The 26,388-nt window shown below is 47.4% G+C and overlaps 2 protein-coding genes across 7 annotated transcripts in view; one reads left to right on the top strand and one right to left on the bottom strand.

Annotated features, from left to right (window-relative positions):
- The window catches only part of WASHC1 (WASH complex subunit 1), a 65,381-nt gene extending 56,521 nt beyond the window's left edge, over window positions 1–8,860 (top strand). Inside the window, exons 6-11 of the mRNA XM_081927189.1 lie at window positions 236–371; window positions 1,191–1,395; window positions 2,362–2,508; window positions 4,278–4,436; window positions 5,184–5,252; window positions 8,073–8,860. Of these exons, the coding sequence (XP_081783315.1) occupies window positions 236–371; window positions 1,191–1,395; window positions 2,362–2,508; window positions 4,278–4,436; window positions 5,184–5,252; window positions 8,073–8,224 (868 nt within the window). The 3' untranslated portion in view covers window positions 8,225–8,860. The remainder of the gene's footprint in view (window positions 1–235; window positions 372–1,190; window positions 1,396–2,361; window positions 2,509–4,277; window positions 4,437–5,183; window positions 5,253–8,072) is intronic.
- Window positions 8,861–10,273: 1,413 nt separating this feature from the next.
- DDX11 (DEAD/H-box helicase 11) overlaps window positions 10,274–26,388 on the bottom strand; it is a 38,014-nt gene continuing 21,899 nt past the window's right edge. For all 6 annotated transcript variants that reach the window (XM_081926874.1, XM_081926875.1, XM_081926876.1 and 3 more), the window contains 15 exons: window positions 26,057–26,101; window positions 25,864–25,931; window positions 24,098–24,136; window positions 23,195–23,315; window positions 22,464–22,598; window positions 21,908–22,020; window positions 18,299–18,371; window positions 16,567–16,670; window positions 15,786–15,935; window positions 14,359–14,427; window positions 14,099–14,199; window positions 13,275–13,359; window positions 12,074–12,149; window positions 11,493–11,647; window positions 10,274–10,414 (listed from right to left, as the gene is read on the bottom strand). In XM_081926874.1, coding sequence (XP_081783000.1) covers window positions 10,367–10,414; window positions 11,493–11,647; window positions 12,074–12,149; window positions 13,275–13,359; window positions 14,099–14,199; window positions 14,359–14,427; window positions 15,786–15,935; window positions 16,567–16,670; window positions 18,299–18,371; window positions 21,908–22,020; window positions 22,464–22,598; window positions 23,195–23,315; window positions 24,098–24,136; window positions 25,864–25,931; window positions 26,057–26,101 — 1,382 coding nt within the window. In that variant the 3' untranslated portion in view covers window positions 10,274–10,366. The remainder of the gene's footprint in view (window positions 10,415–11,492; window positions 11,648–12,073; window positions 12,150–13,274; window positions 13,360–14,098; window positions 14,200–14,358; window positions 14,428–15,785; window positions 15,936–16,566; window positions 16,671–18,298; window positions 18,372–21,907; window positions 22,021–22,463; window positions 22,599–23,194; window positions 23,316–24,097; window positions 24,137–25,863; window positions 25,932–26,056; window positions 26,102–26,388) is intronic.

Below are 26,388 nucleotides of genomic sequence, written 5' to 3'. Positions count from 1 at the left end.
AATAAATCGGAGGTGGAACTGCTGCTGTTGTTTTGAGGGTGATCTGTGCAGGTTCAGGCTTGTGGCAGCATTTCTTGGCTCTGTGTGGAGTCTGCAAGAAGGTGAAATCCTGATAATTGGAGCAGGAACTCATTTTCATTTTAGTCTGGTCCCACATTCCTGGCTGTGTGAGTCTGCCATGCTCTGGTTGAGATGGACTAATGTGATTCCCCCCCCCTTCCTTCTTTGTGGCCAGTTACAAGAAGTATGTTTTCCTTGATCCTCTGGCTGGAGCGGTAACCAAGACCCATGTGGCTCTGGCGACAGAGACAGAAGAGAAGCTCTTTGATGCCCCGCTCTCCATCACCAAGAGAGGACAGCTGGATCAGCAGGTGAGACATTCTGGGGTGTGAGGTTGAGGAGCCAGGGAAGGTTTAGGTTTCTTAAATGCGTGCGTTGCTTCCCACTCTGAATGTCCCAAAGCAATTTATAACCACCGTAGAATAATATTGCAGTGATTAAATCACACAAACATTGTTAAAAACAGATTTAACAGTACTGTTGTTGTCACTGATGCTGCCCAGGAATGCAAAAATGCATTTGCCTGATGCTGAAATGACCAGGTTGGTGCCAGGCAGAGCTTTCTGGGGAAAGCATGCCATAAGTTGCAGGAGGCTGCTGGAGAGACCCCATTCTGTCATGTCTCTCCACACCTCCTTCAGATGTGGCATGAAGAGAAGGACCTCAGAGGACTTATCTCGGGGTCTGGGGAGGTTCACAGAGAGGAAGGTGGTATTTTTTGGTGCAGGTGAAGAGATTCCAAACTGCCCTTCTTCCCAGGGCTAGGCTCCAGGTATTGGTGATGAGGGTGTCCTCTGAAAGAGATCTGTTGCCTCCCCACACCTTTCTGAGAGGCCTGTTGTTAGCCGTTAACTACCTCACATTCGATTTCAGAGAAAGAAGGGTCACCGTGAGCTTGCCAAGAAACCAGTGAGGGCCAGTAGCATGTACATTTTTTTAAAAAAGAAACGCCAGATTATCATACCACGACATATTTTTCCAGGATCTGAGAAGAGGAAGGTTCTGGTTGCCGTTTCTTCCCATGTTCCTCCTGGATGTCCTTCTTGGGGTGTGGGGGTATGTGTGGATATCTCACCGTTAACCACAACTAATAATCTCAGGGTGTTCTCCACTTTTTGTGTATATTCCAGGTGGCTGAAAATTACTTCTATGTGCCCGATCTCGGGCAGGTGCCCGAGATAGATGTGCCTTCCTATCTGCCTGACCTGCCTGGCATTGCCGCTGACCTCATGTACAGTGCTGACCTTGGGCCTGGCATTGCGCCTTCTGCTCCTGGCCCCGTTGTACTGGATCTCCCCACCTTCAGCACCGAGACTGCAGAGCCCTTCCGGCAAGGTATTCCTCCTCATTTTTTGCCATTAACCAGCCAAGATGGCTATACTCTGCCTCCACAGTCACGGGTAGCAATGCTTCTGAATACCAGCTGCTGGTTCTCTAGTGCTGGGGTCCCGTTTGCAGGTTTCCCACAAGCATCTAGCTGGCCACTGTGAGAATGGCCATTGGGTGATCCAGCAGGCTCTTCTTGCCTTAAGTAGAATCCTATGCAAGGTCTGCTAACTTTCTACATAATTTGTTGTTTGTTCCTGGAGGGTAGGTGGAAGGGAAGAGAGAGCATCTTCTTAACTGTCAGTTTTTCACCCATAAGTGGTGTGTCCGAAAGGACTGTCTCTGTGTGCTTTCTTACTATGTCATCTGAATGCAGGAGAATGAATAGGGCTGCCAGGTTTGCAGACTGTCAACTCATTTTAAGTCGGAAGTTATGACCCTTGATCTCTGCTCCTGATGTAAAGAATTAGACCCAGAACAGAACACCCTTGATTTAGTTTAATGGTTCTGGTGAACATTGGGCAATAGTGATTTGGGGCTGACTTGTATGGAGGTCCTGTTTCTTAGGAGGTTTGGGGTTGTGACGGTGTCTGATTTGGTTGCAGAGGGGCCAGACCATTTCCTTCTGCGAGTTATTACTATTGCATTCCGCCCCATCTGTGTGATAATTGTGTATTTTCTTGAAACATGGGGATATAATTGCTGTCCTAAAGGCCTGCAGAATTGAAAACTCAGGAGCATCCAGGACAGGGTTGGGAAACTTGTGGTGCTCCAGATATTGGTGACTTCCTTCTATTGACTCCAGCTAGCATGGCCAATGGTCAGGAGCAATGGGAGCTGCAGTTCAGTAACAGCTAAAGGGCCACAGCTTCAGCACCCTCCATCTAGGGGGCAGGACTAGTGATGCAGAAAGAGGGCTCGCGTTTGCACTCCCCTTTCATTTTGTTAATCTTTATTCCGTTGTTCCTCTTTCAGATCTTCAGGAGGGTGCACCCCCACCACCGCCTCCTCCCCCACCTCCACCCCCACCTCCTGCGACTGCCCCACCTCCCCCACCCCCTCCTCAGGCCCCCCCTCTGTCCAAGTCTCAAGGGAGCAAAGAGAGCAGCGCAGCATCGTCAGGTAAGGCTGGCACGCTTCTGGGTTATTTGGAAGATTTAATTGTAATGCAGTTGTATAGCAGCCCTTTCACGTGTTCATGAATCTGCACAATCTTTTCAACATTTACATGCAGCCGCTGGGAGAGATCATCAGGAGGTTTGGGCTGGGTGTTCATCAGTATGCAGATGATACCCAGCTCTACCTCTTTTTTAAATCAGAACCAGTGAGGGCGGTGAAGGTCCTGTGTGAATGTCTGGAGGCGGTTGGAGGATGGATGGCGGCTAACAGATTGAGGTTGAATCCTGACAAGACAGAAGTACTGTTTTGGGGGGACAGGAGGCGGGCAGGTGTGGAGAATTCCCTCGTCCTGAATGGGGTATCTGTGCCCCTGAAGGACCAGGTGCGCAGCCTGGGAGTCATTTTGGACTCACAGCTGTCGATGGAGGCACAGGTCAAATCTGTGTCCAGGGGAGCTGTTTACCAGCTCCATCTGGTACGTAGGCTGAGACCCTATCTGCCTGCAGACTGTCTCGCCAGAGTGGTGCATGCTCTGGTTATCTCCCGCTTGGACTACTGCAATGCACTCTACGTGGGGCTACCTTTGAAGGTGACTCGGAAACTACAACTAATCCAGAATGCGACAGCTAGACTGGTGACTGGGGGCGGCCGCTGAGACCATATAACACCGGTCTTGAAAGACCTACATTGGCTCCCAGTAGGTTTCTGAGCACAATTCAAAGTGTTGGTGCTGACCTTTAAAGCCCTAAACGGCCTCGGTCCAGTATACCTGAAGGAGCGTCTCCACCCCCATCGTTCTGCCTGGACGCTGAGGTCCAGCGCCGAGGGCCTTCTGGCGGTTCCCTCACTGCGAGAAGCAAAGCTACAGGGAACCAGGCAGAGGGCCTTCTTGGTAGTGGCGCCCACCCTGTGGAACGCCCTTCCAGCAGATGTCAAAGCGATAAACAACTACCTGACATTCAGAAGACATCTTAAGGCAGCCCTGTTCAGGGAAGTTTTTAACGTGTGATATTTTACTGTATTTTTGGTTTCTATGGAAGCCGCCCAGAGTGGCTGGGGAGGCCCAGCCAGATGGGCGGGGTATAAATAATAAATTATTATTATTATTATTATTATTATTATTTCTTACAACAGGGGTGGCTAACTTGCAGCCCTGCAGGTGGAAGAGTGGGGAGCCTGCAGCCCGCAGGATATTGCTAGAGCTCGACTCCCATCATCTCTGACCATTGAGCCATGCTGGCTGTGGTTGATGGGAGTTGGAGCCTAGCAACCTCTGGTGGGCCACATGTTCCACAGCCCTGCTCATTACTGTCCCCCATATGACAGACTTGGGGTGCAGAAGGAATGGGGAGGAGCTGAGGCTGGCAGTGGCCTGCCTAAGTGCACTTAGCAAGTTTAGGGCTGGGTTGAGAGTTGGACCGAGGACTTCCTGCTTTGCAGCTCAGTCTCTCTAGCCACTACACCAGCATTTGTTAAATTTGTAGTTAGCTTGACCTCTCCTTTAAAGGAGATTTTCTCGAGCTTGGTCCCTTGGTCCCTCCCCTGGGATTTGCACCTAGAGAGCAGGGGGACCTTGAGGGAGGGGGTGGAGTGGCTCAGAAATCCACGACACGAGAACTCCAAAGCTCCCAGGGCAAAAACAGCAGAGTTCTTTAGCAAGGCATCTTGCAGCATCCTTTTGGACTGGTCCCAAAGCCAATTCGGGCATGCAGTCACTGCTGGGGACTACATTGCAGGTATTTTGAAGAGCCCATTTCTCTCCCTCTCTGCAGCTGATGTTCAGGGGGCGCCAAAGGAGGTTGTGAACCCGTCGAGCGGCAGGGCCACTCTGCTGGAGTCCATCCGCCAGGCTGGCGGCATTGGGAAGGCCAACCTCCGCAGCGTTAAAGAGCGGAAGCTGGAAAAGAAGAAGCAGAAGGAGCAAGAACAAGGTGCTGGCTGCTCTCCCCGTTCTGTTTCCCTCCCCAGTCAGAACCAATGGATTGTGTCAAATGGGATCAAACATGGCAGAGCCTAAGGTGCCCCCCCCCAGCAGACTGGGCCCTGTATTTACTGACCACATTTAACCTCCAACTTCAAGACTACACTACTGCGTTTCCTTAGGAATGACTTGACTGCCGATTAGAAAGGTTATTATGGGAAGCATTCTCATACTGAGAACCAAGGAGGCAGGTTAGAGGAAGTGGCCTCTTAAAAACATGCCCTAGCCTTTTTCTAAGCCCTATTCACTCTATGCTTGGGCTACATCACAGCCTTGCATTTCCTTAGGCTTGGTTCAAATAAGCTGTGTGGCGCTAATAGGGCATTTGGTCTGGTAGGGCAGGTGGCAGGGAGACAAGCACAAGGGGGGTTGAGTCAACTAATGCTAGGCTTTGTCCCCATCTGCCCAGCCATGAGAGCTAGAACCTTGTTGCTTTTTAAAAGGAAAGCTCTGGACCCGGTTTCTGTGCTCTTTTGGCACTGCAACACACTCACACCCCTGCCCATGTATTGTATACCAATATTGCTATCGACTTTCAGAGCGGTGCAGGTAGAGCAATCCCACCAGGTTTCCCATTGTCTTTTTAAAAATGAAGTCTGTCAAGTACTATATATATATTTGCCAGCAGACGTGCGCTACTTTCTGCATTCCATTATCGTCTGTCTGATTTTGTATTTGCGGTTTTGCTTCCCCCCAGTGAGAGCCACAGAGCAGGGTGGAGACCTCATGTCAGATCTCTTCAACAAACTGGTCCTCCGGCGCAAAGGTATGTTAAGATGCATCAAACTGTTCCCTCTCCAGGTTTCTAGCAAGGCAGAAAGTTAGGGAGCCTCCTGACGGCAGAAAGTATGGCTTTCTTCTTGTAGTTGATCAAGAGGTTCAGAGCCAAGTTACACATTATGCAGATTTAGATTCCCCCCAGCACTTTTTTCAAACTTTCAAAATCAGTTCTGTGTGTGAGAGAGAGAGATTCCCCATTGGGGAGGAAAGTCAGGTGCACTCCACGTCCCAGGCCATTGTGGGAAATGCTGGACTAGATGGGACTTTTGCACCCTCCTGTCCAGCAGGGAGGGTCTCATGCTGACTAGCAGAATTACCTGCTGCTCTGCAAGTTCTGTCAACCGGGTGGCTTGCTGTTAAGAGGTATTTTTTGCCCCTGTCAAAATGAATTTGGATTCTCCAAGTGTTCCAAACTAATCAATCACTCAGATAATGTCAAGAGGTTTCTCAAGTGTTGGATATGAACACTCAGATATCCCAGCTAAGCTGCTCTTCTTGCCCTCTGCTGCTTGTTAACTCTTCCTCCTTCCCCAGGGTTTTAAGGCCCTTTTGGGTGGGGGAAAGGGGCAGGGAGGGCATGGCAGCAGGGGTGGCAAGGGGCAAGCCCAGCTTGAGTGGAGCAGTGCTCAATGGATGGCTCCCTTTCGCTTAAATTGGGGCTGACCTGTTCAAACCAGATGCACCCAGCCCTGCTATGAATATTCACACCGTCTCTAGGTTTCATCTGCACTAGAAAGGTATTAATGTCACTCCCAAAAGATTGGCAGGGTTTGCCAAATCAAGCACAGCTAGAAGACTTCTGTAGCGGGTGCACTGCAACAGCAGGACTCTTCTCTCACCTCTCCACCACAATGATTCAGTTTGCTCCCAGATCTGTTATATCTGGAGCAAAATCTGTAGCCCCCTACCAAGTGAAACAGGCTCCAACTGTGTTTCTTAATGTGAAACTCACTGCAACAGTCTGGAAATCCATGTGCAGCAAAATAGCACGGAAGATGCAACACCAGATTGCTTTTTGCTGACTTGGCTGTGATGACTGTACATAATAAGAAGAGCCTGCTGGATCAGGCCAATGGCCCATCTAGTCCAGTATCCTGCTCTCAGTGGCCAACCAGATGCCTCTAGGACAGCAGCAAACAGAACACAAGCACAAGAGCTCTCTGCCCTTCCCATGGTATGCGGACAAATTACTGCCTCCACATTGACAGCCCTCCTCCTCCTCCATGAATTTGTCCAAAATCCTCTTTTTAAAGCTTTTACCTGTCCTAAGTTATTCCAACATTCAGCCTTGTTGGATGTCCACAAGTTCTAGTGTTAGATAGAGAGAGAAAATCTTCTGTATCCACTTTCTCCATGCCCTGCATAATACTTTTCTCTAAAGTCCCAAATGCTGAACTGCTGCAGGCATACTGGAGTCCTTGAGTTCCTGAGAAGGAAACATGAGCAGTGGCAAGGCAAAATACTTGCTAGGGAATTAGGTCCAGGCCTGACCATGGTGTTCTCTGAGGACTATGAGGCATTCTCTTCCCATTAAGCCCCTAATGAGGAATTTCTCTCTCCCATCACCCCTGACACCTGGCTATGCTGGCTGGGACAGGGGGCAGCTATAGAGCAAAAGCAGCTTGTAGGGCCAAAGGTTCTCTGTCCCTGCCTTAAGCCTTCCTTTCCTGGGACTGGCACAGGATTCGACAGGCGGCTTCCCGGTTCACCCTGCTTCTGTTTGCTGAGCTAGCTTGCTTCCCTTGCCCTCTAGCTCAGTGTTTCCCAACTGGTGTTCCGCGGCACACTAGTGTGCCGCGAGACGTTGCCTGGTGTGCCGCGGGAAAAATTAAAAAATTCGAAAGATATCCGGAGAGGCGGCCTTCAGGCGAGTTTTAATTTTAATTTTCCTTCTCCCACTTAATGCCCCACGCTCGCCCGAGCAGCTTGCAGTCCTTGGTAACCACGGCGACCCGAGGGAGGGGAGGGAATAGGGAAGTCGAGGGCGGCGGCGAGACGCGATGACGTCAGTGGGCCGCGCCGCCTCGCCCTGGCACGGTGTGAGAGCCCGGGCTAGTGGCGTGAGCTTCGGAATAAGTGGGATCCGCGTGCGCGAGACCGAGATCGCGGGTAAGGAGCTCAGCCCTGGGCAGGAGGAAGCGGGGCCGCGCGTGCGGGCCACATCCCCACAGAGAGCGAGCCTCCCCCGGCCCACCACTCCGGGCAGGTCCACTCGCATGAGGGGGCGGCGATGGCGACGGCCGGCAGCTTGCCTGCAATGCCATCCCTCGAGCAGGCGAGGAGCCCGGAGGCTACCAGATGCGAGTCCTCTTTCCCACCCTGCTCGGGAGTCCAGAGCACTTGGTCGCATTCAGGATCTAGAGTGGGGAAGCGGGGCTTGTCTCTGGGCTGGACACATTGGGCTGCCTGTGCCGCTCGACCTGCGGGGAGAAATCAGGGTGGGAGTCACGACCGTGAGGTAGGGCTGCCAAGTGTGGCAGAAGAGGACACGGCCGTCGCACCTGTCCTTAGGTAGGAGCTTCTTCCGTGTCGACCTGCTGCCCTAAAGTCTTGGCTTTTTTCTTGGCTTTTTGGCAGTTGGCACAGAAGGAAGGCAAGGGGGAGGGGAAAAAACTTACACTTTCGTGCGTCCCTCCCAGCGTGACGCTGTGCGCTGACGTCACGGGGCTGTAATGGTGGTGTGCCTCGAGATTTTTTTCATGAAACAAGTGTGCCTTTGCCCAAAAAAGGTTGGGAAACACTGCTCTAGCTCACCGGCTGCCACTGGCTTCATGCAGCATGTGCTTTCCTTTCCCCCCCAACGCAGGCATCTCCGGCAAAGGGCCTGCAGCTGGAGGAGACAGCAACTCCCCCAACGTGCCAGCAGGCGCCTTCGGCCGCATCTCAGATACGATCCCCCCTCTGCCGCCACCCCAGCAGCCAGCTGGTGAAGAGGATGAGGATGACTGGGAGTCCTAGATCTGCTCTTGGGACTTTGTTGTGAGTTCACTTCCATACTGTTAACCCGGGACGACTGCTGGGCTGAAGAAAGCACTTCAGCAAGGGGCAGCCTCTGTTCAGGGATGCACTGGTCTCATCCAGAGATCAAATGTTTGTCTTTCCCCTTTCCCCGTTCTGGCTTGTTTCTAACTCTTCTTGCCAAGTATGCTTATTGATGGACAGCTGCTGCTTCCGCCCAGCTGTGTGAACCATCTCAAGTTGCCCTCTCTGCAGGACCTGCTGCTCATGCGCAGAAGACCAAAGTCAGGTTAGTTTCTCTACTTCTGAGAAGAGCTGCCCCTGCAATGGGATGGGATGCATGAAAGAGCCGTTATGGTCAGCAAAAAAAAAAATTGCCTCCTTGGTCTGAGGCCTGCAAGAGGGAGAGACATGGGCTTTGAAGGGTGCATAAGGACTGGGAGAGGCTTTTTATTTTCTCTCTCAGCCCACTTTTCTATGTAGTCGGCTGTGCAAGGAAGCAGCACCCTGACCTGTCAATGCAATGGAGTACTGATTTTTTAAAAGTCAGATGCAAGTTAACTGCTGATTTGTTTTCTGCTATGTATCTTCAGTGCAGAATGTAAAAGACAGAATTAAAAATCTGATACCCAGGAAGACAGGGGTGATGCCACTTTTTGGGGCAGCCGGCGCCACTAAGCTTTTTGGGGACAGATACACATACGCCTTGTTGCCCCATTTGAATGGCCACAGGAGAAGCTTAATTACACTACTGTAGTATAAAAACCTCACTCTCCAGTTTTCTCTTCTCTGCCCCCAAACAATAGGAGATCATCATATACAGGAGGTAAATCTACTTCTCCCCTTTCTCCTTACCCTCTATTATCTGTGGAAGAAAGATTACATTTGCTTATGGTCACATTAGGTTAAGGCAGTGGAAGCTCTTTCTAGTTGCTCTGGGGAGCACTTAACGGCTGGATGCATCTTTAACAGGGACGTATAATTCGCCAAGAGTTCTTAGCTATCAAATGGCTTTCTATATTATGGTCTCCCATTTATATAATACTTGAGGAACTGTAAAAGGTGGGTCCCACTTTTAATGCATGGAGGGCTGTAAAGAGCAAGTGGTTTAATAATGAAGCCTTCGGTTCTTTAGTTCTTGCATGCATGCAAGATCTGTGCCTTCTTTAATGAGGCTTTTAAAAGGGGGGAAAGGGATCGCAAGACACAGCTTGTCGTCTTCCCTGGATGGACCAGTAACTACTTCACCAGTCCTGTGGCTGTTGCTCTGACAACAGGAACTTTTTTGCTTAAAGTTCAGATAAGCAAGCTGAAAGCTTAGCACTCCCTTTGCTGAAAGGATTTATTCAGTTTAAACTTCTCATCAGCCAGGCTTACAGCTTCAAAAGCTGAAGTGACCCCAGTCAGTGTCCTCCTGACACACGTTCGCTCTCTTTCACTTTGTAGTTGGTCACATTCGAGCAGAGGGGAAGGGGAAAGAAGCTTTGGCTTCTCACGCTTTAAAGCACATTTAAAACAGACCTCTACAATTCTCCAAAACCTCTGCTTGAGTTTTCTCTCCCTCCCATCTGAGCCAGTTCTAAAAAACCAAAAACACGATTTTTCCATTGACTTGTCTGAGATCCAGGCATAGCTGTCAACTTTTCCCTTTCCTTGCGAGGAATCCTATTCGGAATAAGGGAATTTCCCTTTAAAAAAGGGAAACGTTGACAGCTATGGATCCAGGACAAAGTGTGTCAGTTCCACTAATGAAAATCCCTGTAATGTCCGGGAAAATCCAGACGTATGGCAGCCCTTGTCTATAGAGATGACAAGAGAGAGGGGGGCCCAGAACCACCACTGTGCAAATATGCGAGGGGGGGGGGGGAGACTAATGAACAAGGGATACATCACAAGGGATACAGCTGCTTACTTACCCTCAGGAACAGAGCAACTCTTGTCTAGCACAAATAGAAGAGCACCCCTCTCCTCCCACAGGGCTTCTGTAACTTGAACTCATAGTGCAACATGCCTAAAGGCGTGGCAACACAAAACTCCTTAAGCATAAAGTTTGAAAGAATGCTTTAGCTATTGAGAAATTCAAAAACAATAAACACTGAAGGCACTTCACACAGAGGGATGAGGCAGCTGCAAGCATTTCCGTTATTTGAAGGGTAAAGACTCACAACTTGATCTCTTCTCCACATGAAACTGCAGAACAGAAAATGGAAATAACATCAGGTGTGGAACCACCAGAAGCAGCAAGGAGCACAATCCCAACAGCCGAGCCATGAGCAGGCGTTAAGCACCTGCTGGAACTGGGGAGGGGGGAGGCAGAACTAACTAGTTCCAAGTATTTCTCCCACCGAAATTGAAGGGGAAAAAGGATTACGAAATACCTTCTTTCCAAACAATACACAAATGTTTAAGGCCAGGTGTTAATATATTTAGTCTCCTAAAATGATTTCTGAAACTCTTAACAGGAAGACTTATTTGTAAAACTATGTATTGATATCATTACGAAACACATACACCAAGGACAAGCAAGCACCAAGTTGTATACTCTCAAATGTAAGCGCAAGATGTATTTCTGCCTCTTGGAGGGCACTGCCATTGTCACAAGGGAGGATTCAGTGCCTTCTTTGTGGCCCTCTCATTGGCACAGCCGGTGCATGTTTCTGCCCTCTTAACTAGGCCTCAAATAACTTGGGAGTGGGAGAAAGAACTGAGCAACGTTAATATTGTTGCCATCCAATTCATGCTGCTGCAAATATGTTGGGCCAAAAATTCAAAAGACAAAAACGTAAGCGATAACACCACTTCTGCATTTGACGGGACAGCAAGGTCAAGGAATGCAGCCTGGAATTCTGCCAAGCACATCCCTCCTGCAACATGGTGGCAAGAGCTTTGCTCAATACAGCTTCCAACTCCTCTTGCTTTCTTACACACTTCTTCCATTTTCTGCTGTGTGTGGGGAGGGGGAACCTGGTCTATGCTTGGAAATACACCAAATCAAGAAATAAAATGACATGGAAAAAACTGGAGGAAAAAGTATTTTCCCCCTTTCAATAGCTTCGAAATTTCCATAAATTTTATGTCTAACTAGATTTAAGAAAGAAGGCAGGCATGTGATGATGTTGGTGAGCTGGTGCTCCACACATCCTCATAAACCAACCTGCATTGCAGGCCATGGTATCATACCAATGCCAAGAGTCTCATTCCGTGTGTGTGTTTGTGTGTGTGTGTGTGTGTGTTGTGGGAATAAGCAGAGCCTGGCATTGTGACTCACCTTTCTTAGTGCTGCAAAGGCTGGCCCAAAGACAGGTTTGGTCTGAGTCCTGCTCTTGATCCACTGAGGTAGTTTGTTGAAAATAGCTGGGCGGGCATACCTGTGATCTAAGAGCACGATGCTGGCAAAGTCCTTTTGATGGCGAATTGCTCTCCCTGTTAAGAGAAGCCACACACACAAATCACTCAGCTGTCAACTTATTACAGCAGGAGCAGCCCATGTGATGCACTAAGGCAACCTTACACATGTCCACAGAATTACTGTCCTCTCCCCCCCTCCCCACATATGATATAACAGCTGCATGAAAAAGAAAACCAGTTCCTCTTCTGGCTTACAAAAGCTTCCTTGTCCAGTTACTGCTATGGGGAGATTACAAGGCTGGGTTAACGTAATGGATGGCAGCTTGAGGACTGTGCAAAATTATTGACAAGTTGGTACTTTTGTTCCTGTTGCTTTCACTGCTTGAGGTTCAGGCTACATGCATCAGAAACAGCTGCTTCTAAACCCTGCCAGCCCACAGGAAGCCACCATCACTGCTCTGTTGGAGAACATCAAAACCCACTAGCGAATTCTGCACTTACCTATTGACTGGTTGACAGCTTTCATGCACAAGTTCTCAATCAGAGTTCTGCCTGGTGCCTGGCCTGCGGTTTTTGGCTGGAGGAGGGAAACCAAGATGACAGAGGAGGGTTAAGAATGAGCAAAGTATCCCCAGAGTCAAGAGCCTTCCTGATTACCCACCCTCAATGCAGCAGCAGTTTCAGAGGGCAGCACCAGAGCAGGTCTGAAAGCAGCAAGGACTTGAACTACATTTTGGCCTGCCAGCCAAGTCAGGTTGCATAACCAGTACTAGCTGGTGCTGGGCTTGAAGAAAGGGTAAAAGGAGGAGTCAGTTTTCAAAGCTCCACAGTAGGGAGCTATCCTAAATAATGGGGAAACACCTGTCTAGGTGCTTAGCTTTTGATTAAGGTAATGACAAATGAATTTCAAAGCCTGAGATTCCATCTTGATTTGGGCCCTGCATAAGAAGCAAAAATAAGGTGTCCCAGGAACTGAGCATGGAATGTGCTGCTTGAGGTACAAACACACAACCTGCCTGATTTACCAAAGAACAACCCCCTCAAAAACACCCTTACATCATGAAAGCAACAGCACAGTCTCATTCCCAAGCCAATAAACAGCCAGTGCTCTCCACGCACAGGGACATTAAGGGCAATTAAAACAACATGCATGGCTCATGCACGATGAGTGAATCATGTCACAGTATCAAGGAGCAATGAATCAGCCACCTAAGAAACTGTGCACAGTTTCCCCCTCACCTCAGATGTAATAAAGTTTTCAGCTAAGGCTGCCTTATGAGCTCCCTGTGAAGAAGCCCTAAGCGCTGTTCTGCCTGATGCCATGAGCCTCTGTTACCAGCCACTAATTTGATACTGCAGTAGTTAAATTCCATTACAAGGACCAAGCTGTTAACCTCATGTAAGAAGGGGGAATAATTACAAGCCTCTCTCACTTAAGATGAATGAAGTGTGTGTGTGTGTGTGTGTGTGTGTGTGTGTCTGTTTAAGCACTTCGGGTTTCAAAGGAGCAACATTAACTTTCTAATTTGGGTGGCCAATGGGGGGGGGGGAGCTGGTGGTGGTGGGGAAATAGCTCTTTCCCAAGAACAGCAAAAAGGTACATGGCTATGAAAAGAGTTATCCATAATGCAAGCGTGTCCCTAAACTGCTTTGCCACATTGCAAAGCGGATCCAGCAAGAGTGGAAAGGGGTGGACAGTTACCATAGTCTTGTCAAGGTATGCCATTTTCTCTTGAAGTTCTGGAGACTTGATGTTGGGGTAAGGCATGCCCACCATGATCACACACCTAGGAATGGGGGGGCGGGGGGGAGACGAGAGAGAAAGACAGACACCCACCAACCACAGGTATTTCGTTAGCTTTTGTAATAATACCACAATGCCCCTTTTAGCAGGAAAATGTCAAAGAGGCCATGTTTCATCCTAACACTGCATTAATAGGATTGTGGAGCAAGTACATTAGATGCAAGACAGTTTTCCTCCTCCTGGAATTATGCATAAGAGCTCAGGAAACTTTCAAATAAACTGAAACAGAATTCGGGCAACCATTTTTTGCCATGGGGGTGTGGAGAAGGAGGTTTAATCTAGCGCAAGTTTGCTCCCTGTGAAAACCTGTGCCTCTAGTAGCACTTCTGGCTCAATTCAATTTCTGAGACCTATTTTAGTCCTCTAAGTAACAGTGGGGTAGGACGAGCCTTAAGAGGAAACGGCCGCATCTTGCTAAAGGCAAATCATCGCTTAAGGAAGTCCTTCCAACATCCAGAGGCTGCAAGTCTCCAGTCTATGCATTTAATGATTTTATTATTTATATGTCACCCATCCGACTAGGCTGCCCCGGCCGTTCTGGGAGGCTTCCAGCAAAAACAAAAAACAAACTACGGTAAAACATTTCCTTTGCCCCTCTACCTCACTGCCAAAATAAAAAACTTGGAACTACAAGAAAGTATTTCAACTGCAGAACTGCACAGGGGAGAAAGGGTTAATGGGGGTGGGATTTCCACATCTCCTATCACAAGCCAGTCATTTACCTTCCCAGGTCATCGGAAAAATTGATTCCTTCGCTCATTTTCCCACCAACAACAGAGAACAGCAGCGCTCCTGTCATGGGGCCTCCTGATTGGCTGCAACGCTGTATAAAAGAAAGCCCCACCCCCAGGGGGTGAGTGGTTAAAGGCTGGAAAATGAGCCCACCTCTGGGCCAAAGAAGCAGAGTTCGGCTTAGCTGATACAAGAGTATTGCCTTTTCCCACTAAGTACCTTAGCAGCCTGCCAGCCCCTTGGCTCTCACCTTGATGCACTTGGCATATTCAGTCAACACCTGCTCCACCTGGTTCGCTCGCTTTGGTTCCTGAAATATCTGTTTAAAAAAAGCAGAAAACATCAGTTGATGGAGAGATGCTGAACTTACACAAGGCACATTATCATTATCAGTTTACAGTGGTACCTCAGGTTAGATACGCTTCAGGTTACAGACTCCACTAACCCAGAAATAGTACCTCGGGTTAAGAACTTTGCTTCAGGATGAGAACAGAAATTGTGCATTAGCTAAAGTGGTGCTTCAGGTTAAGAACAGTTTCAGGTTAAGAACAGACCTCTGGAACGAATTAAGTACTTAACCCGAGGTACCCCTGTAGTTGCATGTTGTCTTTCTGCACACAAAAATCATGCTGAAAGTTGCTTAACACAAGGAGATCAGCAATACATCACAGGATCAACCACTGCAAGAACAATTTCATAACAGCAAACAAACTTAACAGAATATGGAAAAAAAACACCAAAAAACCCACCCCAGAATTTCAATTCAGTAAGTGTAGCAACATTACATCTCCAGGCAGTAGCAAAAACAACTCAACCTTGGTCCAAAATATTCCAGCAGCTGTTTCTAAATTCACTACAGATTAGACAAGAATCAGGTGAATCTGACCAAATATGGAGGTCTCAGCTTCCCCACTTAGAATTAACTGCTCCTTTGGCATTAGCAGTTCAGGCAGCATCATAGCAGGAAACATGGAGGAAGACAACAAGAGACTTAGTACCGGAATACCCCCCTTCAGACCTGTGTAGCATCTGCACCATCACAACAAGAGGATCTTCCCTATGCTTTTATTTTTATTTTTTATTAAAAGCACAGATTTTGTCAGTAGGAAACTAAGGTTCAAATCCCCAATTGACTGAGATGCTCCTCAATTTGGTCCTGGGCAACCTGGTTATGAGGACACAAACTGAGAATCACACGCACACAACTGAATGGGCTTTTATTATGCAATGCCATATGTCCCGTTTGCTCATGATTTGTTGTGCTCACAATGAACTCTCAGGATTTAGCTCTCCAGGTTACAGAAGCTTAATTTTCGATTTGCAAAATAAATTTCAAATGGCCCTCATCTCTGGGCTCTCATCTGCCTCTGCTGCCAACGAGCCAAGCTTGCTTTGAGAAAGCATGGAGCAGCGCTTAATCTAATTTAGACCCAAGTACACCAATCAGCCGCCCAGCAAGTATTGCTTATTCATTATTGGGGGGGGGGGGCGGGAGGGTGGAGGGGAATTGGACATATAAACAAACATCCTCTCTGCTTCACTGTGCAGGCAGCGGGAACAACTCAAGGAGAGGGAACAAAAAACAGAGCAGAGGACTGTAATCAGCCAATAATGGTTTGATTCCGGAACGAATGGCTTCCGCTTAAAAGCACCAGCAGCACCCGGCTGAGCAATTACCTTCTTTTTAGAGGCCAGCTGGGTAAGCACCCCGGTCTTCTCCCAATGCGTATAAACCTGCTTCTCGTACTCGTAGGAGGGGAAGAAGCACACCACGCCCCCAGGGACGACGTTGCACAGGTTGCAAAGGATCCGCCCCACCTCAGCCATCTAAAGAGAGAAAAGAAGCCACCACAATCTTTAGGGCACCGGATTCAAAAGCCACTGCCTGTTGAATAAACATTCACAAACTTCTTATTGATAACATCTAGATAGATAAATTAAGGATCTGCACAGTTTTGTAACATGCAGAAAATAACATATGTTGATAAACCAGAGAGAGGAGCTGAGGGAAGTCTGGGGGGAGGGGGGCTATATTTTGGGGAGGAGGGAGGGGAAAAATAGGGGGGGGGTTAAGGATGATGTGTTTTTTTAAAATGTTATGTTGAAATTATTAATAAAAACATTTTTAAAAACAAAACAACAGTCACTGCCTGTATTAAATATTAGGCCCGGAGGAAGGGGCCAGCCCCCAAGCCCCATCCGCTACCCTCCTCTCCTTCATCCCGATGGTCCTAGCAGCGGCTTATTATTTTGTACGGAGCACATTGCGAGTTCTGAAGAGGCTATCGGAATGGAGGTTTTGCTACATCCAAACAGCTGCTGTGATAACAGAATGCTGGGCACGATGAGTGCCTGGTCTGATCCAGCAAGGCCTGTTGCATCTCCCCCCCCCCCCCAGCAAGCTCAAAACATGAAGCGACATATCTTGAACAGTCAAAGGAGTGGGACGGATACTGACCATCTGAGGTAGGCCTCGCTTCTCATAGGTGAATTCCAGCTGCTGGTTGGATGGGCCGCTGCAGAGGATGATGGGTAAAATGTTGTCTGGGGGAATCACGTGACCTGACAACATATAAGCAGGCAGAAGGAATGAGAGGCAGTGAAGCTGAACAGCCATCCCTCTTCATAGCCGCTTGGAAGCAAAGCCGTATTCGAGCCCACCTCTGGACCCACAGGTCACCAGCAGATTTTAGTGGTCAAGCAAATTGTGTGGTAAAGGTAAAGGGACCCCTGACCATTAGGTCCAGTCATGGCTGACTCTGGGGTTGCGGTGCTCATCTCGCTTTACTGGCCAAGGGAGCCAGCGCACAGCTTCCGGGTCATGTGGCCAGCATGACTAAGCCGCTTCTGGCGAATCAAAGCAGCGCATGGAAACGCAGTTTACCTTCCCGCTGGAGCGGTACCTATTTATCTACTTGCACTTTGACGTGCTTTTGAACTGCTAGGTTGGCAGGAGCAGGGACCGAGCAACAGGAGCTCACTCCGTCGCGGGGATTCGAACTGCTGACCTTCCGATCAGCAAGTCCTAGGCTCTGTGGTTTAACCCACAGCGCCACCCGTGGCCCTAAATTGTGTCGTAGAGTCACCTTAAAGAGAGCCACTAAAAACACAAGTTGTAATTTAATCGGAGCAAGGATTCCTTACTCCCTGACTGAACACTTGAAAGTCACAACTGAAGGGGTGACACAGGAAGCAAGGTGGGATGTGAGTGGCACTGACACCTGTGCATAACACAAGTAGCTGTGGATTCTCACAGCGAGCACTGATTCTGTCTGGGGACTGGCATGAGCCACGCTGACTGCTGATTTCGTGACATTTCTTCTCAGCCTGGAGATCTGTAAACAGGCATATTTCCATGGCGACACCCACGCCTTCAAGATTCTCTCCTCCTAAAGAAACGGGTCCTTGAAACAATGCCCTGAATCACTCCTACTTTGGCAAGCAGGAGAGAAAGATCATTTGGCTCTTAACTATCATATGCTAATAGCAAATTCGATTACCCAAGTGTGAATCCTTACACAGCCAAAAGGGCACCACTCACAAACAAAATGGGGGGAGGTAGGAATGCTTAGGGAAACCCCAAGGTTTGAGAAGGACAAAAAGAGAGAGAGAAAGCCTAAGTGAACACCACACACATGCGCGCGCACGCACACACAACAGTCCAATGCAGACAAGTTCTCAGTGGGCAAGGAATGACAACTGAATTGGGGGGCATGGATTGCAGTCTGCTGGAAGCAGGCATGGCTGGCTGGAACCCTGAATGGGAGCAGTGTTTTGTTGCAGGTCCCACTTGTCCCAAACATGATGTCCCTGTCCTACACAGTCATGTTCATATGGCAGGAAGCCCTAGTCAATTCACTGGAACCTACAGCCATCATTGCATTTTCCATCTTGGGTTTTTTAAGTGGAGGGAAGAAGACAACAGTTCTGGCCCTTTTGCTTTCAGCTTATTGCAAGTACAGCTGCATTCGCCAGTGTGGGTGCTGCCAGGGATTCCCCGTGTAAAGTGATGCTGGAGGTGGGAGGCCACTGGGCTGCAGCATTTCGGCAGGCAAGGATGGAGCAGGGAACATTTTGCTACACACAGTGTCATAGCAACAGGCAGGCAGGGTCCATCTGCCCACTGCAATTTGCTGGATGATAACAGTAATTTAAAAAGCACTCCTTTCCTTTCCGTCTCCGAGACTCACCGCAGGAGAACTCCTCGATCCTGTCGGCACCGACACCTGCGCAGACAAGCAGTTGCTCCCGGAAATCAGCCACCTGCAAGTCACAAGGCTTTCATAAAAAAATAGGAAGGCTCAAGTAGTAGGCAGGGCTAGATGGGCTCATGTGCTCTCCCCCCTTGATTTTGGCCAAGGTCACCCAAGTCCTGCTACCCAGAAACCAAATCTTGCTACCTATGTAGGAAGCTGCTGTATATATACCAGTTCATGCTACTTGTCCATAGAGCCCAATATTGCCTACTCTGCTGGCAGCAGATCTAAAGAGCTCTGCTAGTTGAGATCTTTTTAAGTGTAAATTGCAAGAACTGGACCTGGGTGTCTTGCATGCAAGGAATGAGCTCCCTTAGCAAACTATGGTCCAGTCAGACACACTGACCCATTGCACAAGGGGAAGAAGCCATTCAAGAGACTGAACCAGCATATCGCCTCCCTGTTTCTGAGATGCCTAAAGAACCTCCCAGAATCTCTTTCACCCACAAGGCAAATATTTCAATGGTTCACTGTAGTAATATTCAGCTGTGGTTGCTAGCCTGCCCTGTGACTTTAGCTGCTGTCAAGCTAGCTTTTATGATTTATAGCTGTTTTTCTGCAATTTTATTGAATCTGTATCTTGTCATCTGCCCTGGGAATCTGCTAAAATGAAAGGTGGGTTATAAATGCACCTAATAAAATAAATAAGCAAAACAAAGAGCAGGTCCATCTCTTTCCATTGCATCTCCAGAGCACACAAGTAAGAGATCAACTTTCTAATAAATTTACCTCTTTGGTGTGTGGTCTTTTCTTAAATTTTTTCTGGGCTCCACTATGTTTTAAACTACTGTTGCTTACTTTGAATTTTTTGGAACTTAAAAAAAAGCTTTAAATTATTAATGTTGTATTATCTTGATTTTATGCTCTATAAATGCCTCGAACAGAACTTTGTTCAGAAAGGCAGCCTAAAATAAGTAACGTTCAAAAATAACATTCAGAAACCCTCAGTGAAAAGTCCTTCAGATAATGCCTGCGTGGGAAGACAAACCCAGATTTGCAAACTATGCTTAAGGCTGGCTGTACACCAGCAGGTTGTCAACATCACAACTGAACTGTGACACCAAGCAGTCGTGTGCCACATGTGGAAGACAAAAGTGGCATTTGCAGCACAAGGTTGGTGTGTAATTATTAGGCTGCATCCAGAAGAGTAAATGGCCACAAGACCATTGCAAAGCTTGTGCCTTCCCACATTTCAGGAATACAGTGCATACCCTGACCATTTCTCTTATTTCTGTCCCATCTGACTTGCTTTTCCAGATGGTGCAGCTCTGTCTCCCTCAGTCCCACTGGCCATGCTAGGAAATGAAGTACAGTACTGCCACCAAGTGGCTCCTTCATCACATCGTCAGATTTTGTTTATTTTATTCCTTTCTATATTGCAAACACAGAACCATTAGAGTTGGAAGGGACCCCTGGGGTCATCTAGCCCAACCCCCTGCAATGCAGGAAACTGCAGAACCCCATCCAGTTTGACACCATACCAAACCCAGCTTAGCTTTGCAAATGTGCTAACTGTTTTATTGCTGCACTGCTAGGAGAACACTATCAGATCTCGGTTAAAAGTGAGACATCCTAAAAAAACAAAAAATCGAAGCAAGATGTATTCAAGAGAACAGCAAGGACAAAATGGGCCATCTAACAATGTTTTTTTTAAGCAAATGCATCATTTTTTCTTAAGAAGGTTTGCTGAAGTAACTAAGCCTTTTATAGTTGGCACTTAAAGATCACAGCAGATGGTGCCAGCTTGATTTCATGAGGCAGAGAGTTCCACAGTCCCCATGACGCCACACTCAATGCGCAACTTCTCGTCATGGACAGCTGACATGCCTCAGTGGCCGAATACGAAGACTGTGCAGTGGTCAAGGGAATAAGGTGGCCTTTTTAAGTACCTAGGAATCTGCCTTATACTGAGTCAAGCAATTGGTCCATCTAACTTAGTACTGTCTACACTGACCAGCAGCAGCTCTCCAGGGTTTCAGGTAGAGGTCTTCTACCAGCCCTACTTAGAGATGCCGGGGACTGAACCTGGAGCCTTCCACACGCAGAGATGCTCTACTACTGAGCTGCAGTCCTCCCTCACAGTACACATAAGCCAGGTTGCTTTGGGCTTTATAAACCAATGCTAAGGCCTTGGAGACAGAGCATGGGCAGCCAGCGCAGCTCCATAATCGTAAGCACTGTTTTTATCCTAGTTGCAGAATTTGGAGCAGGAAGTATTGTAACCTTGCCCAACGGGGGCTCGAACCCACGATGTCTCATGCTCTACCAACTGAGCTATGCGTTGTCAAAGCCCATCCTCCTCCCTCTTCCCCAGTTATGAAGGGGCTTGTACTGGCCTCGTATGGTGCAGCTTAGAGCTATGGGGCTGTAAAGAAATCCATGCCAACAATTTTCATACCTAGTTATACGACCATATGAAGCTGACTTAGACCAGGTGAGACCACTGGCTTCATCTACCTCAGCATTGTGCCCACTGACTGATGGCAGCTCTACAGGGTTTCAGACCGTGAACATTCCCAGCCCTACGTGGAGATGCCAGGGATTGAATTTGGGATCTCGTGTGTGTGTGTGTGTGTACATGCACACACCTTAAGCAGGAAAGCAGAACAAAAACATTCCTCCCTGACTTCTGAAACAAGCAAGACAGCACAGCCCCCTTCCAACTGGGTTTGCTGGTTAGCTATACACCCAAGGATTTACTCCTTTCCCCACCCCCTATATTCTGCAGCTCCACTTATACACTGCCAGCAGCTGGGGCTCAGATGCAAAAAGCCTGGCAGAGACTGGTCCTGCCACCATGGTGTTACTGAAATCCTGATTTTTCTGAAATGACCCCTCCTGGCAAGATCACCGCTTGAAGGTCAAACATAAAAAGCTAAGGATCCACGACTTATCAAAAGCAGCAGGCAGCCTGAAGAAATAGGGCAAAGAAGCACAGGCTTGAATGTCAAGCTTCTAATAAATAATGATGATGATGATGATGATGTGAGCCAAAGACTCAAGGAGGCACCTTATAAGCCTAGCAGATTCTGTTCTTTTGCCAGGAAGAGCCTGCTCCATAAAAGTTATGGAGATTTAGGTTGTGTATTGCTTAGGTTGTGTACACCACCAGTTTAAAGTGGATTTGGGGTCTCCAGTTGTGCAAGTGTTTGACACCATCCACATACTGTTGTCATCATTCCCCCTCCAACGTTTATTTAATTCAGATTTTCCTGATCCTTTGATAACATGATAGGAGAGGAAAAACCTGACATAAAATTGTTACCCAAAGGAGGGCATTCTGAAGTGCATTATGTGAGCTTTCCCCTGCCCCCCCTTTATGTTCATGGTGATTGATGGGTCCCATCTACCACCAAGGTTACAATACTTCCTGCTCCAAATTCTGCAACTAGGATAAAAGCAGTGCAGCTTCGTTGGTTAACCTTCAGTGTGAGTTCACAGCTTCCTAAAGACAGCGTGTAGCCCCTTCTACCACTGCCTGCTTGTAAGCAACCGCTACTCAGACCAGACCAAAGTCTAGAGGTGTCAAGAAATGTCTCTCACCGGTTGCATGGTGCCTCCAGCAATGACCACGGCCCGACACTCCTTCAGCACCTGGGCAAAGTGCACCGCCGGATTCAGAAGAAGAAACTTGAGGCTGCTCTGAGCTAAAGTGCCTGGGAAAGGAACACAGAATCATAGAATTGGAAGGGACCCCAAGAGCTATCTAGTCCGATCCCCAGCAATGCAGGAATCTCAGTTAAAGCATCCCTGACAGTGGGCCATCCATCTACTCAACACTGTATTTTCGCCTAAAGATACATTTTGAGAGCATTGGGGGGGGGGAGGGGGGTTTGACAGCACCATTGCTGCCTGTACCAGAAGAGCACTGCTGGTTTTCCTGTCCCATGTCTGGCTCCAAGCAAACAGATCCTTGCGGATTTTCAGGCTGCTTTGAACTAAACTGGGGGGGGGGGGGACTCTTTCAAGGAGAGAGTGGCTTCTCACAGAAGCAAGTGGCTTTTCAATCCTTGGCCCAGGCCTCATCTGTACCAGCAACTGCAATTTTAGTTAGTTAAATAATGTACTTAAAACATACGCCCGTCGACTTGCCCCGTACCTTGCCGGGTGAGGATGACTCTTCCATCTTGGTTTGCATTTGTGAGCGCAGCCAGGAACCCCTCAATGTGCATTAGGGGAGATGCCATTTTTGGCTGCTCATCCTCAGCCTCTCCAGGGGAGCTGTGTTGAGTCCCTGCAGACCAAAAGAGCAACCTCAGCTGGTGAATTTAGTGCCACAAAGGCAGGGGATGCTCAGCAGCTAGGAGGGTAAGAAGCTCAGAAGACCATTTTCGTTCATACCACATCTGAAAATTGTTAATGAGATCAAGCAGAGAAACTGATGAAACTCTTGCCAATGCAGGTTTTCTGCTCGTGGTCTAAGTGCCCTGTGTAAAAATGCCCACAGCCCCATCAAAACTTAATTTATTTTGGAAAGGAGGAAAAAAATCAAGCTGTTTCCCCCTAAATGAAGAAAAGGCATTCAGGAAACAGCTTCAGTAAATTAACTTGCTCCTCAGGGTGAACGGACACACCCTGGTCCACATGGACCTGAAGCTCTTGCATGCTTGAAAAGGCCCCATTCATTTCCACAGAGTGAGCAAACCCATACATGTAAAAGAATACATGTGGGTCGTCTGATTCCATTGAGAGGAAGGGCAACACACACAGGGAGAGGAGCTCCACGGATACACCAGCATCCCCATAGGGTTACGAAATCACTGAACTGGCAACCATTATAATTGGTTCTGCCTTTTCTAGCCCATTTCACAACTCAACACCTGAGCCCACCTTCCTTCTCTTGCCTCTTGTTCAAAGTTTGCAGGAAATTCTGCAAGCCCGATATCTTCTGGTCTTCTTTCCGAGTTTTCAGAGCTCCAGACGCCCCATACCTTTCAACAAAGCCAAAGAGCTGCCAAAATGTAGACAGATTAGAAGTAGTATTAAGGTATTGCCCATAACAACTGGTTCTACGCTCAGGGACCTTTGCTGCAAAGTCTGCAGAATCTCGCATGGTAAAACTTTAGAACCCACTGCAACTTCTACATTCAGACAATGTACAAGTTTGGCTATAAAGTGATCCCCAGTTGGCTGGGAACACTGTAGAAAGGAGATGAAATGTATTTTATGCTATTCATTCTTTGTTAAGCTTGTTGTTGTTGCTGCTGCTGTATTATTATTATCTTGCATTTTTATTCCTCTTTGTGGCTGTTTTAATTATTTTTTTACTTCGATGTTCTGCTTCTTACATTTGCAAATCTTATAAAAACATTTTTTTAAAAAGAGTAAGGAGACAGAAGCCCTAACCAGGAATAAAATGGTATCAAAGCAGCAGCAGATATGGGAACAGACCGGAGGGGGGGGGACACACCAATATTTTCATTATTAATTTGCCCCCCCCCCAAAAAATAGTGCCCCCCCCAGTGCTACCTTTTTGCTCTGAAAATTCAAACTGGCAACCATTCAGAGCAACTTCATATAAGTGACCTTTTGTGTGAAATTGCAGAAATCAGTTCCATTAAGTACCTCGGATTTTCTTTACAGGGGAGAAAGGAGGGGAGAGTTTCTAGTCCCCAACACTGCAGAGAGAAACCTGCAAAAATGTTGCAGCAACAAGCAGCTTTTGTACAGGCATCTGAGCAGAAAGTACCTGCCCCCATATTCTAGCAGAATAAAAGGCAGAAAGAACAATACCTTCCTGCTGATGAGGCTTTTCGCACAGTAGTGTTGAACCTGTTGGAAGAGAGAAACACACAATGGAACGCTATTACTCATCTTATTTGCTTAGCTCCATATCCCAGCCGCCTCTGTTCAACTGTCACAACTCAACTACTTTTATTACTTGCTCCACCAGAAGACTGAACTACACTTCACTTCACAGGTTTAAGTTAGAGGTGGATTTGTAAGAGGCAGAAGCAAGCAGTCCTCCAAAGGATTCCTACCACGCTCCAAGGATGCTCAAGCTTCGAGAGCTGCCACTCTGCCACTGCCATGCATGTGGCTGGCTCTTCCAGGAGGAGAAAGTCCTTGATCATTGTTAAATAACATACACATGCATTTTCTTCTGGAAAGATGGAGTATGTGCCTTGCTAGTAGAAAACCAGCACCGTAGAGAGGAAGTGGGGTAAACGTTTCCCCCCCTTCCTGATGTGCTAGGTTTGCATGCATGGAGTATATAATTTTTAATGCTTCTCCAAATAAGAGCAGAGCTGACACACAGTCAGAAACAGAGTAGCCCATTTTATATTATCATTCTGGTTAGATCAGGCCAGGTTTCAATAGAGGATAAAAGAGGGAATTGACCAAAATAATAAACTGGGGGGGGGGGGGGTCAAATAAATTTGAAATGGGTCCCACACCACTGGTTGGGTGGTCCCTGGGTCTGGTAAAGCCTAAAGACCTCTGGTGGAAACAAGAGGTCTGTTATAATATCCAATTTTGCATATTTAAAAGATTCAGATCCTAGCCTCAAGTGCAGCCATTTCCAGAATAGGTTACCTTACCTAGCTTCTGCTGCCTGCCTTTGACACCTGACATTCCGTTTGTAAACTGTTTGAATTGGTTTTAATACTGCGTTTTTATATTGTTTTCACCTGCCCAAAGACCTTATGCTGATGGGCAGGAAAGAAATTCAAGAAACCCTATGCATAAGTTTTTAAAAGTGTAATACTACAAACCAGTGTAGATAATATCTATTAAAATAAACTCAGAAGATGCTGCGGATGATTCAAGCAGACCTATCTCACATAAACGCCTGGGAAAACAGGTTATGTTTTAAGCTGGCACCGGAAGGAGAATGTTGTCAACGCCAGGGCAGGGCCAGAGCTCAGTGGTGGGGAATCTGATTTGCATGCAAAAGGTCCCAGGTTCAATCCCTGGCAGCTCCATTGAGGGCTGGGAACACCCTCTGCCAGAAATTCTGGAGAGCCATTGCCAGTGAGTGAAGACGATACAGTGCTAGATGGAACAATTTGGTATAAGGCAGTTTCCTATTGTCCTTACTTCCATGGGGAGGGCATTCCACAGCCAGGAATAGGCCTTCTCGCATGCTACCACTCGCTTTCCCATCCCTGAATATCAGGAAGCCCCACCCCCCGCACTGTGGATGACACCTGGAACTTCTTGTTCATGAAAACAGGGGGAGCTGACTAAAGGGAACACCACCACTTTAAACTTTGTTGCTTAACAAGTCCAGAGGAGAAAATAAAAACACATACTGGAATGCAGTATGTTTTGATTTGGAAACAGAGCATATTATTATTATTATTATTATTATTATTAAGATTTATATACCACCCTTCATCAAAAGATCTCAGGGTGGTTCACAAGCTAAAAATACAAATAAGTAGTTGAAACAAAAACAACAAAACACTCTTCAGAGCTTGGATGTGAGTTCTCAGCTTCACAAAAATCCTATCAGCACAATTCCAGACACTGGAACAAACCAATCCATTCCTAACCTTGAAGAGGTTGATGTTGTCTATCTGGCACTGGAACAGAAAGTCATTGATAGATTTCAGCTGCACCCCTGAGTGGACGGGAAAGAGAGAAAGAATGAATTCTCCTAGAGAAATATTGCTTATTCACTCCCAATTAGGTACCCCATATATCCAGCTGACCCATGTCATTTTGGACATTTGAGGCATGACGTACCTGCTTGTGGAATGCTCTGAGTGTTTGGATTCTGATTTATATTTCCTGTAGAACACAAAGAAGAGCAGAGCAATGAGAAATGGTTTACAAAAAAGCCACTCTGAATTAAAAGCGCTGTTTCCCGAAAAATCCTAAACAGGGGAGCTAAGACGACAAGGGAGGAATCCTAAGTGCACATATTAGACCACACGTGCCACTGAAAACAGGGGGTGACTTCCGAGTTGCCATGCTTAGGATTCTGCCGTAAAAAGAATCATTTACAGCTGCTGCCTAGAAACTGGTACCTGGAGTACCGTGTCTACTTCCGGGTTCAACATATGATTTCTGTTTAT

This window comes from Podarcis melisellensis (assembly GCF_964234715.1).
Source record: "Podarcis melisellensis genome assembly, chromosome: 10".
In the NCBI taxonomy this organism is placed as follows: domain Eukaryota; kingdom Metazoa; phylum Chordata; class Lepidosauria; order Squamata; family Lacertidae; genus Podarcis; species Podarcis melisellensis.
The sequence above is the reverse complement of the archived record's forward strand: the minus strand, read 5'-3'. Positions and strand labels throughout refer to the sequence as shown.